The sequence below is a fragment of the Haplochromis burtoni genome, unplaced genomic scaffold, assembly GCF_018398535.1.
Source record: "Haplochromis burtoni strain Fernald_Lab_line unplaced genomic scaffold, NCSU_Asbu1 Contig_539, whole genome shotgun sequence".
Classification (NCBI taxonomy): Eukaryota; Metazoa; Chordata; class Actinopteri; order Cichliformes; family Cichlidae; genus Haplochromis; species Haplochromis burtoni.
Genome location: NW_024582900.1, coordinates 153,054 through 169,351, shown reverse-complemented (window position 1 = coordinate 169,351; position 16,298 = coordinate 153,054). Strand labels below are relative to the sequence as shown.

General features: G+C 42.3%; 1 protein-coding gene across 3 annotated transcripts in view; it reads right to left on the bottom strand.

Annotated features, from left to right (window-relative positions):
- cdk14 (cyclin-dependent kinase 14) overlaps positions 1-16,298 on the bottom strand; it is a 222,749-nt gene that overhangs the window by 107,429 nt on the left and 99,022 nt on the right. For all 3 annotated transcript variants that reach the window (XM_014329315.2, XM_005947602.2, XM_042214258.1), the window contains one exon: positions 7,452-7,575. In XM_014329315.2, the coding sequence (XP_014184801.1) occupies positions 7,452-7,575 (124 nt within the window). The remainder of the gene's footprint in view (positions 1-7,451; positions 7,576-16,298) is intronic.

Genomic DNA, 16,298 nt, shown 5'->3' with positions numbered 1-16,298 from the left:
AGATCTCACTGTTGGGTTTGTAAGGCCATGTTACTCCTAAATTTCTATCTTGTTCAAAGAGAAGATATAAAACAAAGTTCTGAGCTAATCGACCTTAGTGTTCTCCTTTTTTAAAGAGAATCGATAAAGAATCGAATCGTTAAACAGAATCGAAAATGGAATCGGAATCATGAAAATCTTATCAATACCCATCCCTACTCTTGCTGAACTAACTACAGTAGTAGCCATTAGTGAACCAACATTCCACTCAAACTGTAATTGTTTACTTCTCTGTGACACTTTATGTAAGTCAGACCGTCAGCATAGTATTCAGGAAAAACTGCCTAAGAAAAATATTTCTTTAAAACCTGATCTGTGCAAATGTTGCTGATATTTTTCAGTCTGGATGAAAATCAATCACAAAAAACAATCCACGGACAGACAGACATGGCCACTTTCAAACGCTGCTACTGCTGCAGTGTTCCCATGTCTTCAAAGAGCCAGGGACATGCAACAACCCCACAACCAGGTTCAAAACTCCAAATGCACACTCAGCCAAACTCCCATGGAAAAAAATCTGTGAGGGTGATCATTTCACGTGTAAATAAATCTCTACCTGCTACCAGTGGTCCAGCGTGTCCATGGATGCCTGCAGCATATGGCAGTGCTTCAGTGTTTGAGCACAAACATGAAAAAGTCTCTCAGCGGGTTCTGGCCAACTGTGGACACGAGGCTGTGAAGCAGGTGGGCTGTGAGCAACGCTCATCGACTGTTTCACTTGTTCCTATAATTAGAGGTCCGTCCTCAGAAGGTTTTCTCAAGTCTGAAGCTGTTCTGTGTGTGAGCCAGCACGTGACCCCATTGATATATTGCTACTATAACTTCAGAGCTCTGAAGCTTCAAACTCAATGTGGGCGTAGTGTATATAAAAAATTCCAATATACAAACACAGTGTGGCACCGTTCCAATTTATCTGAATGAACTGCATCGGTTAAAATTTGCCAAAAACTGCAATTTCTCTAATCACCACTTGAGGCTGAAAAACTAAAATGAATCTCCATAAACTCCAATGTTAAAGTGTTCGCTTTTAACCATGAAAAATATATATTTTTATATACAGTAATCCTCAAAAGAAAACCCCAATTTTTCCAGTTATTTATTGCAATTCAAGTTGTTCAAGTCCAATGAAGAGCTTGTCATGGTGTAAAGGTAAGTGGTGAACTGCCAGGTAGGTTATCCAAAACTGAAAAATAATGTATATTTCAGAATCATACAAAAAGGCCTTTTTCAGGAAACACAAAATGGGATAACCATTTAAAGCAGTTCTGCAGCAGTGGAGGTTGATCGAGCCTTGAAAGCTGGTGCTACTAATTCCTACAGGTGTTCCAACTTTTTTCTGGATAAAGTCAAGGTGTCAGTCAGTACAGTTTGCTTCACCATCAAAAGGCCCTCGGGAACTGGGACAAACTCTGACAGAAAGAGGTCTGCAGACCCAAAGCCGCGACTGAATCAGAGGACAAGTTTCTGAGAGTTAACAGTTTGTGTGATAGGACAACAGTTTCAGACACAGCTTAATAGTGGTCACAGTAAGTCTCAGTTTCAACTGTGAAAAGAAGACTTCAAGCTGCAGGTTTGACAGGATGAGTTGCAGCAAGAAAGCCACTGACATCAGAATAAGACAAAGAGGCTTGGCTGGGCCATGAAACACCGCCATTAAACTACTGAAGACTCGAAGAAGGTGTTATGGACTGATGAATGATAATCAAAATAACGCATCTTTGTACGCCGTCGAGTAGGCGAAAGGATGGTTCCACAGTGTGTGGCATCAAATATGTGTGATGGTCTGGGGCTGCTTTGCCGGATCCAGGGTCGGTGACTGAGAGGCTCCCTGAACCAAAACAGCTACCACGGCATTCTGCAGCACAGGTTCTGCACCTGGTTGGTCAGAGCTTCATCCTACAGCAGGATAATGATCCAAAACATAAGCCCAAGCTCTGCCAGAACTACCTCAGGAAAAAAGAACGAGATGATGAGCTTGAAAACATGGAGTGTCCAGCACATTCTCCAGACCCCATCGAGCTGGTTTGGGATGAACTGAACAGAAGAGGTTCAGTCAAGAGATGAACTGGTCCACAGGTCCAGCAAAGCAATTTACGAGTGCCACACATTTGTGGGAACTTCAGCAACAGATATGGGAAGAGCTTTCTGAAGAATATTTGATTTCTAATCTCAGCTGTTATATCTGCCAAAGGCGTGTCCTTTGTTGAGTCAAACATTTAGAATACATTTCAGTCTGTAAATTGATTCCATGTTTTTATTTTTAACTCCATTTGGTTTTGTGTTCTATGCTTTCATTTCAGAGACAGTAAACTCTCTGAAATGAGACATTAAACTGCATCATTTTCAACAAAAAACAGGAAAAATCTTGGACCGGTAGTGTTTATTTTATAGTGTGGCTTTCTATTGCTAATTTCCCCCTTCATAACAACTGTACATGGCTTGAGCTGTACATGTTTATACATAGAACATGCTAAACAAATCTGCTAGCATCAGCTGTGAACCTATACTCAACATCTTTTAAAGTTTATGCCAAAGAGCCCATCCTATTATGTTCCTTGTGTAACACATACTTTAAAGAAATGAAAAAAACAATCCCAGAATATCGTCTGAATGAAAAGGCATAAGTACTTGGAAATGTAGGAACAGCACCTTAATTTTTAAATCACAAAATGTTTGTTTTTTTAAAAGGCCAACAAAGCATGGCTTTTTAATTATCCTATTCTTTCTAATTCTCTGTTTAACTGGGATATTCTATCAAGATTAACTAACTAATCCACTTCCACTGAAGTTGCATTTCTAAATTAACCAGCAGGGAAAGTGTTTGTAGAACTGGCACGTCCACTCAGTTTATAGGTTTATAGGAGTAACTGCTTATAGGTACAGGATATGTGTGTATGTTCACATTGGAAAGCAGATTATGGTCTTTACAGCTTCACAAACAACATAAATCACCCCCTCACACTGCTTCATTGGCCTCAATTAGCTGTGTCCCTGATATGAAACATGTGGACTCCTCAAAGCCTCATTTATGAGGTGGTTGTTTGTGTAGCTCATTAAAAAGTGAGTAAACCCACAGCGGAGCAGAGGGGAGCATCTGGATCAGCCTGACAACCGGCAGCAGGGATGTGAAGCTCTGGCCACTGTAGCTGATGAGAAATCATATTTCCTGGTTCTGCTCAGCACGCTAAAGCATCCTGCACAACATACGGCCAGTGCATCTACAATACTGCACTGTACTGTATTTTCTGATAACGGTGCGACTGAAATGCCACAAATTGAATAAATCCTTATTACACAGAAAAGGCATTTTTGAATTCAACCCCTGAGCTCTAAGTCATCACTGATGATGATGCCAACCCTGCACGGTCAGAGTTCACGGACACGTGAAAGAGCCAGGTTTGCCCTTCTTTAAATCCAGGTTGGGTTTAGTCTCCATGATGGCTTATACCTGCGAGATTTCATAATGTCCACAGTTTTATATTTGTAGTTTTAAATGATCACAAACGTGATCAGAACCAAACAACAAAAGTTCTATGTTCGTCTTAACCGTGTAACGGCAAGTGTACGTGGTTTTTGAGACCTCTACATCATCACTGTGGTTTTTTCCCATTGAAAAAGTGAAATGCATTGCAAATACATTTTAAGCAATACATCCAGACCCACTGATGGATCATTCTAACACTGCTGAGGGACAAATCAGAAAGAAAGAACAAAATCAGGGAGTAAGATCTCAGAGTTTGATTTATTCTGACGTTAACCCACATCTTAACACAATTTCTCATTACAGCCTGGATCCTATCACCACTCTGTCTCATCTCTACTGAGTGCTCTGCCACCTCTTATTGTGTCTCTCAGCACCTCCTTTGTTGACACTCTGTGGCCCAGTCTGTCTCGTTTACCCCAACCGGCTCCGCAGGCCTCAGCTGTCGACCGTTAGTATTCCTGCTGCCAAGGCAGGGGACCACAGGGAGCCCAGGCGGCCACACAAAGTCTCTCTCTCTCTCTTCTCTCTACAACCTTATGGTCGTGCACAACACATCACGCAGGTACACACACACACACATCACACACACACACACAGCACACACACACACACACACACACACACACACACTTAGACTTGAACAGCCTTCACCTTCCTCATCTGGCATCCCTCAGGCATCGGCTGATTCTGTGTTTTGTGCATGTTTGTTGATGAGCTCGAGCTGCAGTGACAGACTAATAGGCCAGGGATTTTCATTCTTGCTCATTTGGTATTTTGTCCATTATTTTCCCCTTCTCATTTCCTTCACAGTAATGTTTTAGCTCTAATACATAGGCTGAATTATTGATGAAGCTGCCACCCTCCCCCTCCCCCCATCTGTCTGGGCAGAGGGACAGAGGAAAGGGAGGGAGGAAGGGATGGATGAGTGGAGGAGACAAGGTTAGAAGGAGTTGGAGGATGGGTGGGTGGATGGGGGAAACTGGACCAGAGACTGATGGATGGATGGATGGATGGATGGATGGTGTACAGAAGGACTGGACTGTCAATCTGTCTGCCCCCCAGGATGCCCAGCAGACCATGTAGGCAATGTTTACTGAACATGGATCCAAGCCATATGGTGCCACTTCAATAACACACACAAATTGAGACACACACACACACACACACACACACACACACACACACAGTTTGGCTAACATACATAAGTAACAGCAACAAAAACAGGTTACAGAGATGGACACTGAGCACTGCAAATGCAAAGAATGTTCTTACTTGAAATAAATGAGTGTATTTAACTTGATCTATAGTGGATTTTGAAGCTTCTGTCACAGCACTGTGTCTGTGACCCAGTGTTTCGTGTGTGTTTAGTCATATTGTTTGATTATAGGTTTTGGTTCTGCTTGTGTTATATTTTGAGTCCTAGGATTTTGGTCTCTTTGCCTTTCTCATGTTCCCTCTGTCTTCCCAGTCAGTGGCGTCTCTGTCTCAGGGTCCAGTCTGCGTCTTTGCGATTGTCTCATGTTTCCTGTTTTACTTTGAAAGTCTCGTCCTATGTCAGTGTATCTAGTTTTGCTCTCTCTTGTCTCCGTATGTCTTATTAGTCCCAGCAGTGTTTCCCATTCCCTCATTAGTCCCTTGTATAGTTAAGCCCTGTGTTTTACTTTGCCCTTTGTCGTGTCGTGCCACTCCCATGTGCTGTGTGCTTCCTCCCTGTTCCTCGTCATCCTCGCTTCTAGCTTCCCAGTATAGTTTCCTGCTGTCTTTGTTCCTCGTCCTTAGTTTCTAGTTTTCTGATTTTGGATTTTGTTTTTGCTACAGCTGCCTGTTGAGTTCATCCTTTCATGCCTGTAACCTGACAGCTTGACTGTCTGCACTCTCCTCCTGCACACTGTGTAGTTGTGCACACTTCATTTAATAATTTGTTCCTGATGTTTTTAATCTCTTAACTTCAGGCAGGTCACCAGTGACCTAGGTAAGGTTAGGTTTGGGTCTGTTTTAGCCACATGCTAAATATACAGATTTAAATTACTGGAAGATGATGATGACTTGGAAAGGCTCCTCCAGTTACTGTGTAATTAAATCTGATACACAGTTTAATATGTTATACCATAAAGCACACATTTCATATGCAGGAGCCTGGCTGTTTGCAGTTGATGACGCTCACTCAACAAATCCCAGGGCAACGCCACCCTGCAGCCCTCCACGCACACGTCACACATCCTCCTCTCTGTCGTGCACTCATGCACACAGTTGTCAACAAAGTTGCAGTTGCATGGTAACGATTACACTGTGGACTGTGTGTTTGACTGCTGCAGTGGAGATTGTGGTTTCCATGTTTACTGTTAGGTTAGGCTGAACGTAGCAGTCATCGTTTTGCATTTGAGCTGATGATGCTCTTTAGTCACACTTGCCAAACTCCACCATTACCCAAGGTTTATCCTGGGAACGAGGTGGGAGAGCAGCCAGGACAGCTCATGTGATATCTGCCTATATATTGCACAATGCAGTTGGACAAATCCGCAAAGAGCTGCAAATCTCAGAGCTGATCACAGCTCGGCCACACAGAAAACAAATGCAGAGGAGCACGCAGCACAAATTAATTTGGCAGTTATTTATAACGAGATCATTTTCCCCAGCGGCAGTGCTCCACGAGATCTTAGGGTCCACTCACCTGCCAAATCCCACTTTGACTCCTGGTTGTGATCATGACTTCAGTTGTGACATGTTTAGACTTTTTGAGGATATGTGAGGCTTTCTCCTGTGTTTGTGCGGAGTCGAGTGTCAGCTTTAATAGGCCACAGAGTCCGAGACTTGTTAATAAATCTCAGTGTTTAAATGCTGAGCGGCATCCACAATCACGCCTCGCCAGCTTCAAACAGAGTGAACTGGGTCCTGTTGTTGTTGTTGTTGATGTGTGTAGCCTGTAACCGAAAAGCTGCAGCCGCGTGTTTAAGTCGACAGCTGCAATAAAGAACTCAGGTTGGGTCTCTCATGCCCCAATCCTGGGTTTCGGCACCACTGTAAACGATGCACGACAGACCCGACCACATGTTTGCACTTTCCAGTACACTTCTTTATTGCGGCCGTCGACTTACACACACGGCTGCAGCTTTGCAGCAGATGCAGCAGATGCTCTTATCATTAACGTAACTGCTGTGAATTTTATGTTCTGCTGTAAAAGTGATTCTGATGTTAAACATTAGTTCTGATGACGTTTTGCCAGGTAACTTGAGGCCCACCTGTCAGAACTCGCCACACACTTTGAGAACCGCTGTTCTAATGCACGATACTGGAGTCGTAAACTGCCGGGGAAGCTAAAAATCTAACCATTGTCTCCTCAGGACTTTTAAGGAAAAGGCAGCAGGATGCTGAAATATTGGGAAGCTGCTGGGAGAACAAAATGCACGCTCAGCATCACTGAAGGATGATTATACAGGATGCTAACGTCAAAGAATGCTAAAATGTGGGTGTGACACAGTGGAAGGAGCTCAGCAGAAGCACCTGCCTGTTCATCGTGATCATGTGACACCAAATTCAAATTATAACTACAATTTAACTCATGTAGGAAGAAAAACGCAACATCAGCTCCACTCACAGCAAGTTTCCTTTTGTGCATCAGCTTTGACGAGCAGCCTCTATGTTTAGCTCGGGAGAGCACAGCAGCAGCAGTGAATCTCCAACCTGAATTTATTTATTTTATTCTGGTGTGTTTAACAGTTAATGTTAAGACATTTAAAGACATTTAAAGAGCTCCTTTAAAGCAGACTGAAGATAATGAAGAACAACTCAAACAGGCAGTGTGCATATAACACGAGTAATGACTGCAGATAAATGCTGGACTAACTGTTTCACCACCACACGAGAATCTGCCTCATCTCGAAGTTTCACACGTACTCTTATCTCTGACAAAAAAACTGAATTTGCTCACCAAAGTCGGCGAGTTTCAGCTCTCCAGTGTCGCTAATGAGGAGGTTTTGGGGTTTCAGGTCACGGTGAAGAATGTACCTCTGGTGGATGTAGGACAGACCTCTCAGCAACTGGAACAGGAAGAGCTGGAAAACAACCAACAAACAGGTGAACAGAGGGAAGAGACTCTGACATAACTCTTTACAACCGTTACACTGGACCAAGACGGGCTCTTTTTCTCCATCATGCTTTAACGATTATCCTGATATTTGTCTCTGCCTAAATCTCCATCTTTCTGCTGTAGCAATGACACTGAGCAGGCGTGGAGTGCACAGAGGTGTGGAAAAACCTATTCATCACTGAGGTGCTGGGACTCCCCTCCAGTGCAAGTGAAAACAGGCATGAAGCTTACATGTCATCTAAAAAACAGTAAAGGCACACACAGACACCCCAGAGATCAATGTGGAGCCATCAGTCAAGAACACAGTCGTGCTTCCTTCCACTTGAATTACTGAGGACTGCTGCACTGACTGCTCAGAGCGAGCATATTGAAGTATTTACACCTTTAATACGACCTTTCCAACACATGAATTGTAGCTTGTATGTTTGATCAATCTGGCTTGATTTTGCTGGTAGTCTATTCGCTATTATGGGAGTTCTTCAGAGAAAGGAGAAGAAGCGACAGAAGGAAAGTGTGGAGGAGTGTGAGATGTGCATGAAATCGCAGCAAACATGCAGAACTGGTTGGAGCTGCTGCCTCCTTTTTTATTTCCTGTAAAGGGTGGGCCAGAGGACTGCTGACACCACAGAATAAGAGGGCACTATTACACAAAAATCAGTCTGCATTCACCAACAAGGGACATCATTCAGCATCCTTGCTTTGATTTCTTAGTTTTTTGCATATTTGTCAAACTTCAATGTTCCAGATCATCAACACATTTTAATATTAGACAAAGATAACAGTTTAAGGTGATGTTTCATTTATTAAAGCATAAAAAACCCTATCCAACCCTCCACCCTTTGTTCAATCATGAATTTATTGTGATTAAACCCCATTTATTTGAAAGCTGAGTGTAACTTCACTAGCCACACCCAGGCCTGTTGAATCAATAAATCCCTTAAATATAACCTGTGTGACAAAGTAGGGTAAACTAAAATGTGTCGAAATGCAACATATCATGCCAGATGATGAACAATGTCACTGGTTATGAAGGTTGCAAAAGCATTTCCGAAGCTTTGGGACTCCACTGAACCAAGTGAGAACCATTATCTACAAATCTAGAACCCTGGAACAGCGGTGAACCTTCTCACAGGTGACCGGCCTACCAACATTACACCAAGGAGCATCGACGGCTCATCCAGGAGGTCACAAAAGAACTCAGAACAACATCTTTGACCTTAACTGCAGACGTGACTCACCTCAGTTAAGGTCCAAGTTCATGATTCAGCAGTAAGAGATTGGGCACAAATGACATTTATGGAAGAGTGGGGTGGCTGTAGCTCAGGAGGTAGAGCAGGTCAGCTGCTGATTGGTGGTTCGATCCCTGGTTCCCCAAGTTTGCATACCATATCCTTGGGTAAGATACTAACCCCGACTTGCTCTCCGATGCATCCATCGTAGTATGAATGCACAATGAATGAATAACAGTTCGAAAGCACTGAAAGTATGGATCACAGGTGCTTGTGTGAATGGGTGTGTATGGGTGGATGTATAGAGCACTTTGAGTACTCCAGGAGAGTAGAAAAGAACCAGTCCATTCACCAGAATCAGTTCACAATGCTCATCTCACATTTGACAAAAGCATCTTGATGATCCCAGTGCTTACCAGCTAACATTCACACACATTTATACTCCAATGGATGCACTGAAGAGTAACTTGGGGCTGGAATATTTGGGATCAAACCCCCAGCCTTCCAAACAGTATGACCTGCTCTACCTGCTGAACTACAGCCACCCAAAAGAACATGGCACTAACAGTCAAACATGTTAGTGGTTGTGAGATAGTACAATGGACAACTTGCCATAATTATAAGAACCATGAATCCTGCTCTCTACCACAAAATCCTGAAGGGAATCTCCGGCCATCAGTTTGTTCCCTAAAGTTCAGGGTCATCTTGGTTAGGCAGCAGGACAATGACCAGAAACACACCAGCAAATCCACCTCTGATTTGGGCTCAAGAAAACCTAAATGAATTAAAAGAATTCTGCAAAGAAGAGTGGACTAAAATTCCCCCACGGTGATGCGACAGACTCATTGCCAATTATCACAAATGCTTGACTGCAGTTCTTGCTGCCAAGGCCATCACAAGGAGAAGAAAAGCAACCAATACCATGAGATTTCTGCATAAACTTAGGCTCGTCTGTTTCTCTTTTTTTATACATTTAACAAGGACAATTTTTCTCAAGAAGAAAAAATGATCTGTGCAAATAATGCAGCATGAAGCCAGTTTGTTGAAGCCGTTCTGGGCCCCATGAAACACTGATCAGAAGGAGAAAACCATCCAGCAGAGATCTGAGTCATCGCAGGCGTTAGCACCAACCCTATGCCTGGCTAGTGGCACCTGCAACATTTTGCAGAAAGCCCCAAAAATCGAGAATTTCTTTGGGAAAAATGTGAATAATTTTTCACATGTGTGTCAGTAAGAATGACAATTTTTCATAGACTTGGAAGTCAAATATTCTGATTGTGATGGTGACATGTACCTCAAAGGATTAGCCATGCTCAAGGAATTCATTTATACACACAGTTCACATAACACAATCAAAGTGCAAAGTAGAACCTGATTATAACCGAGGTTCTACAAATTAAAAACAATATTTGCGCTTCTTTGAAACCACTCATGAAAATGCATGAATTGCTGACACATTTAAATGCATGTATTTAGAGACACACAGCACCTCAGACTGACAACAGCCCTCATAAATCCCTGTTGCACACACAAAACTATTTTAGGTTTAAATATATACTTACTGCATAAAGTGTATCTGCTGCTGTCAACTTTAAAAAAAAGCTAATAAGCAAAATCCTAAAAGGACCCAGAATCAAAGCTCTACTGAGCTTGTTTTGTTTTCGCCGCTGAGATGCTCAGATCACCGCCCCCCTCCCCCTCTGCAGACGTGTCAATCAAGACATAATGAGGTGTGCGCGACGCAGCTCTTCATTTTCTTCCAATTTCAGCATTCCTCTGTCATTTCTCCCCTCTCACTGATACCGTAGTTTTGGCCAATTAAGCTGATTGAAGCACCGTGCAGTCCAATCAGGGACGGGGCCCTGTCTGGCATCTGGAGTCACCGGGTCAACAGTTTACTATTCCTGGACTCGGTGGGTGAGAGATGAACCGCAGTGCAGAAAATTAGCATGGGAAATGTGTTTACTCATGTATATCAAACGCACTTGTGAAAAGCCCTCTCCCTGTTAGGAGCACAACTGCACGGTAACAAAAAAGAAAGAGAAATCTCTCTTTTATTCTCACATCAATTCACACATCAAACACTCCTAAAAGGAGATTTTTTTTCTCCTCTCTTTTCTTGCTTGGCTTTGAATGGAAATACCTCGGGTCCATTTGCATTCTAATATCTAAGGGAGAGTGAAGTGCTGAGGGCCGTTATAGGAGGTTGCTCTGACAGTTCTGACAGTAATAATAACAATAATACTCAAGACAGAACAGTTTTCCTGTTAAACTACGTAGATCCTCCTAATAAGTGACCACATGCAGAGAAGGATTTTAGTCACCTTTACGTGTGGTCAGCACGGTGAACGTTTGGCTCGCTGATAGATGGCCCGTCAAGTTTACCCGAGTATAGTGCACACATCCATCTAGGTGAATGATTTGAGAGGAAGCGAGCAGCTGAAGGTGTGAGAGCACGGACACGGCAAAGCGGCAAAGGCAAACAAAACGACACACAATAAGAAATGTAGAACCAAATTAGTAAGAGTGTGCCGATTAACGTCACGCCCATCGCTTAGAGTATTGGTCCTGCTTTCTCTCTAACATTGATCTGCCTCTGAAACCATTCACAGCTCCTGCTTTCTTGACTTTGTGCAGCACTCCATCATGAGTGAGGGTCGCCAGCTTGTACAATATGCATACATCAGAGTTAAGGTCTGATATAGATGATAGATACTCGGTTTTCAGTACTATGAGCACTGTGTTAACTAACTAATACTAATACACCTGCTAATACTACTCTTAGGACTAACCTGTGAGAGTTCTTATAGTTAAGTACTTGGACGATGATGTCATTTCTGTAATTTTGGCTCTGTGCAGCACTGCAGTGAATTTGAAACCAAACAATGACTGAAGACTTTCCATTCTGTTAATATTGCACCAACACCAACAAGCGCCTATTTTAAGGGGCCTGAAGAAAATTGGACAACTTTTCAGAATCATAATAAAATGATTCTGATGCTTTAGTACACGCACACAGAAAACATCGAAAACAATGACGCTGTCTGTAAAATCACTCCCATTACTCTCCAGCTTCACCCTGTCGCAGCAAAGCAACATCATTTTAAACTCAGGGACTGGAAATTTCCCACTGCGGTGCATTCTGGATCTTGGCCTTTCTCCCAAAGCTGGTAAGTGTAGAGCACTGTACTTTTGGCTTTTTATATTTTTTAATTTTTTGGATGCTGTGTCCTATGATCTGTACTCTACCAGGACAACTTAACGGCCACTTTGACATTCAAAAAGTCTGGCTGTGTATCCAAGAAACATTCCCTCGATAAGACGGTGTTACCTGTGTGCTTCTACGGCAGAACGAGCTGACGATACAGATCAGAAAAGAGCATTCTGAACATTTTGTCCATTCACATGTGAAACAAAGACCTCTGAAGTCTGTGTAAGGGCTGGAAGAAGCAGTGACCTAATGGACTCGTCTGATAAAATAGGGCACTTTCAGAGAGTCCAGCTGTTTTCTTGCATGAATAACCAAAATGTAAACGTTGCCTTGGCGATAATGTTTTAGTTCATCAGTGTCATTTTTTTCTCTGAAAAGAAAAAAGCCCTGCAGGTGTATGAGACACTCTGCTTAATCATGATGCATTATTAGTCCCGAACCGCAGGAGAAATATGCCGTGTGATCATAGTTAAATCAGCCATTAACATAATCCATCACCTGAGGAGTGACCCTACTGCCTGAACAACAATCCATCATCAGCACACCAATAAACACTCTGCTTTTTTTCTAATGATGAAACACTCACTGCCATCACACCCAAGGCAAGCACAACTCTCTATCAAGATAAGAAATATGAAAGAATGTAAGAATTGAATTGCTTCTGTGTTATCTATCAGCTGAATGGAGTGGAGTCTGCCTGCTTTGTCTAATATTCATTGTGCAGCAAAGCACGAGGCAATATATCAAAGTGACAGCAGTACACTGGGGTTCATCGTTAGCTTCACAGATTCACTGGGAAAAACAAAGTAAAGCAGCTCAGGACACAACACCGCTTTAATACGCTGTTAATATGGAGCAGGCGATGCTAACGAGCATCAAGACTGAAGACTGACTGATTGGGGACAAAACATTACACGTGTAACCCCCACGAGTGGTGACAGGAAGAACAACACACACGTACTGAAAATGTTTCCATCACTGCGACAACTGAATGAGACTATCACATCACAGTCACAATCATGGAAAAGATGAACAAATTCACTCCCTTTTTTCAATTAGATTGACTGAGGTGAGTGTATAACTTAATAACTGCAAACTCATCTTCTGGAAGTTATGCACATCTCTGTTAAATATAAGAATTAAGCAATATGAGGTATTGGGTTGGTGACTAACGCATTAAGCACTAAAACCAGAGACAGTTAAAAAAGCAACAAATACAGGATCCAAAAGTCCAAGATCCTGAACCACAAATTGGATTGTTTGTCATTCCTTTAAAATGGTCTGCCTATGACAGTTATTAAAAAAACAGACTCTTTGATTAAAGTTGGGGATACGATTGTAGTCTGCGACAAAAATGAGACAAGTGCTCAAATCAGCATCACCATGATTACAAAGCCAGTATGCAGGTGATTGGTTATTAGGTTAGATTAGTGCTTGGCAAGCTGTCAGCGTCTGCACCTAAAGAAATGCAAACAAAGAGCAAGTGCAAAAACAGAAAGTTCCACATATGGGTAAATCCCCAACTTTACAGCATGAGTTTATGTTTAGGTTCAAGTTAAAGGTGAAGATTTGTTTTTAATTCCCCAAATAGCATTACATTACATGTGCACTGGTACCCAAAGTAGCTAGCCACCACCGGGATTAGCCGATGACTCCCTCCCTCTCCCCTAATTGATTGTGGTTTGCTAACATGCCAGCCTCGAGGCTTCAACAGTACAGTCAACAAATCAGTGAATGATATTCATTCTAAATAGCAAACATAAATGAGTAAATAAACTGTGAGTAGGCTGAGTACTTGGGCCAGTGAAATTTTCATAAACAATCTCATTTTTACTCCCGTACCAGTGAAACAAAGTTGGTGACTGGTGCAACACTACAACAGTGCACCACAATTTTACTTGCTTATCATCGACATAAAGTTTTCAGTCTGGTAACAATGATGCACGACTTGGACAACGCTATTTAATTACAGCCACAGAACAAGGGAGTGTTAAAAGAAGCGAACACTTTCTACCAGTGTGAAACTCCTTCTTATCTCAAATTTACATCCATCCAACCATTAAGCATGCCTTAGCACCATCTGCTGCTAACGACATCAAACTTCTGCCTCGTCAGTCAGATAACAAAACAAACAAACAGGTCTCTATTTTTATTTTTCTGCTGTTTGGGTATTTTTGAACAACCTACTGACAAAACGAGACACAGAAAACATCAGGAACCTTGGTGTGTTTTGGCTCAGAGAAATGTTCAAAGACACAAGCTCAGACCATAGATCACACACTCCAAAGTGACTCAGAACACTAACCTTTAGATTCACTGCCAAAGCCCCAAAGCATTGTTTTGCTGAAATGAGTAAAAGTGATGAAATCAGTGAGGGAGAGATAAAATGAAGGAGTGTTAAATGGAGTGAAAGGATGCTACCATCTGCCAGCAGGCAAAGAAAGAGCCCTTATCTTTTCCACTAAGCATCAGTACATGGTTGTCTTTAATGGGCTGATTCAGGCGGTAGCATCAACCTGCTCTGTAGTCCCGGCCACAAAGGACCATAAAGTCCCAGTAATGAGTCGTGCTTGGTTGTGTTTTAATTCGCCGTTTTGTACTACAGGGGCCTGTGTGTAAATATATGTGTAGTTACGTCCTACTACAAAGACCTCAGAAAGCCACAGACACGGCATCTTTCTTGCCACTTGAAGGGTTTTTTTTCGGAAGTGCTTGAATTTGTTCATTGCTTGTCGAGCATCTCTGCTGAAACCACAAAATCTGCATCAGTCAAAGGCAGAGGATGCAACCACCACAGCTGATTGACAGTTTCATCCAGCCACATGAGTTGCCATGTTTCAGATAACATTTCTATATCTTTATGACAAACGGTAGAGCAGGCACGCCTTAAAACGAAGCAGCTCGTGATTGGTCCCTGTTACAGCAGACGAAGGCTGGGAACTTCTACACATACATGTGCTTAGTAGAAGGGGTGGAGTACACGGTTTCCATAAAATATTCAGTAGGTAACACTATTGTACTGAATTCTAATGGAGCTACACCAAAGTAAAGCACTGATGCTACTTTAAACTGGATCCTATCTGAAAATGTTCATTTGCCATAATCTGCAATATCAAATGTGGCTCAAACTGTGTCGAGATCTCAGTTTCCCAGCTCTCCTATCACCCCAACTGGTCCCAGCAGATGGACTGCGTGGGTTCCTGGTCCTGTCTGAGGTGTGTTCCTGTGAAAGCTGAGTTTTTTCTCCCCACTGTCACCAAGTGTTTACTCACAGTGGGAACTGTTGGGTTTGTCTTTGCTGTGTCCTGATCCGTGAGATGGTGTGATTTGGTACCAGACTGAACTAAAAGTGATGACTTTTTATCAGTTAGTCAGCCAGATTACTCAAAAACTGCTACAATCAAACACAAGAATACATCAGTTGGGAACATGACAGTAAAACTTCTTCAGCTTCTAGCACTGACTCACCTAATCCTTTTGTAGATATGCCCACATAGTCAGGATTAAATTCAGCAGTGAAAACTCTAATATTACATACTTTGAATAAAATATTTCTTGACAATCTGCACCTGAATAATTCACATTTCTGACAGAAATTTGGCAATTTGCTGCTGAATACCAGCCTACTTTCTGAATATTATTAAAGCTTCAGATTAATCAAAAATACATGAGCTGTACCATAAAGAGCTGCAGTCTGATGATGAGCTTTTCCAACACTTAGTGTCAGAATATTGCAGAGATCACCTGTCCTTGATATTGACACGGCACTGATGATGAAAGTGCTATCAGGCGCTTCCGTTGTAATGCAATTATAAGAGCAAATGCTGCTGATATTTAGCTTGTGGGTGTCAGTTTCCCATTGATCTATGAAGATGTCACTGAGTCACAGCCCTTCAGCTGACAAGCGTACAATCTAATAAGAAGAGCACTTGAGCAGCAGCCTGGATGAGGTCATATTTACTTGTGTTCAATAACACCATCACTGCTTATAAACTGCAGTCGAGCACATGGGGCGAGAAGAGTTAATGGTGCTGCAGAATAAGATGAATTTTACACCAGATCATCCAGTTCAAGCATAAACCTGAGTACAGTTTCGCACACATGCACACACACTCTCTCTCTCACACACACAGAGCTTGATGATTCTTGACCACTAATTACATCAGCAGTGAGTGTCTGAGTGCATGTCTCTAAATGTTAATTTGATCTAGCACCAGCATAGGCAGTAATAGCTTTCATGCTGCTGAT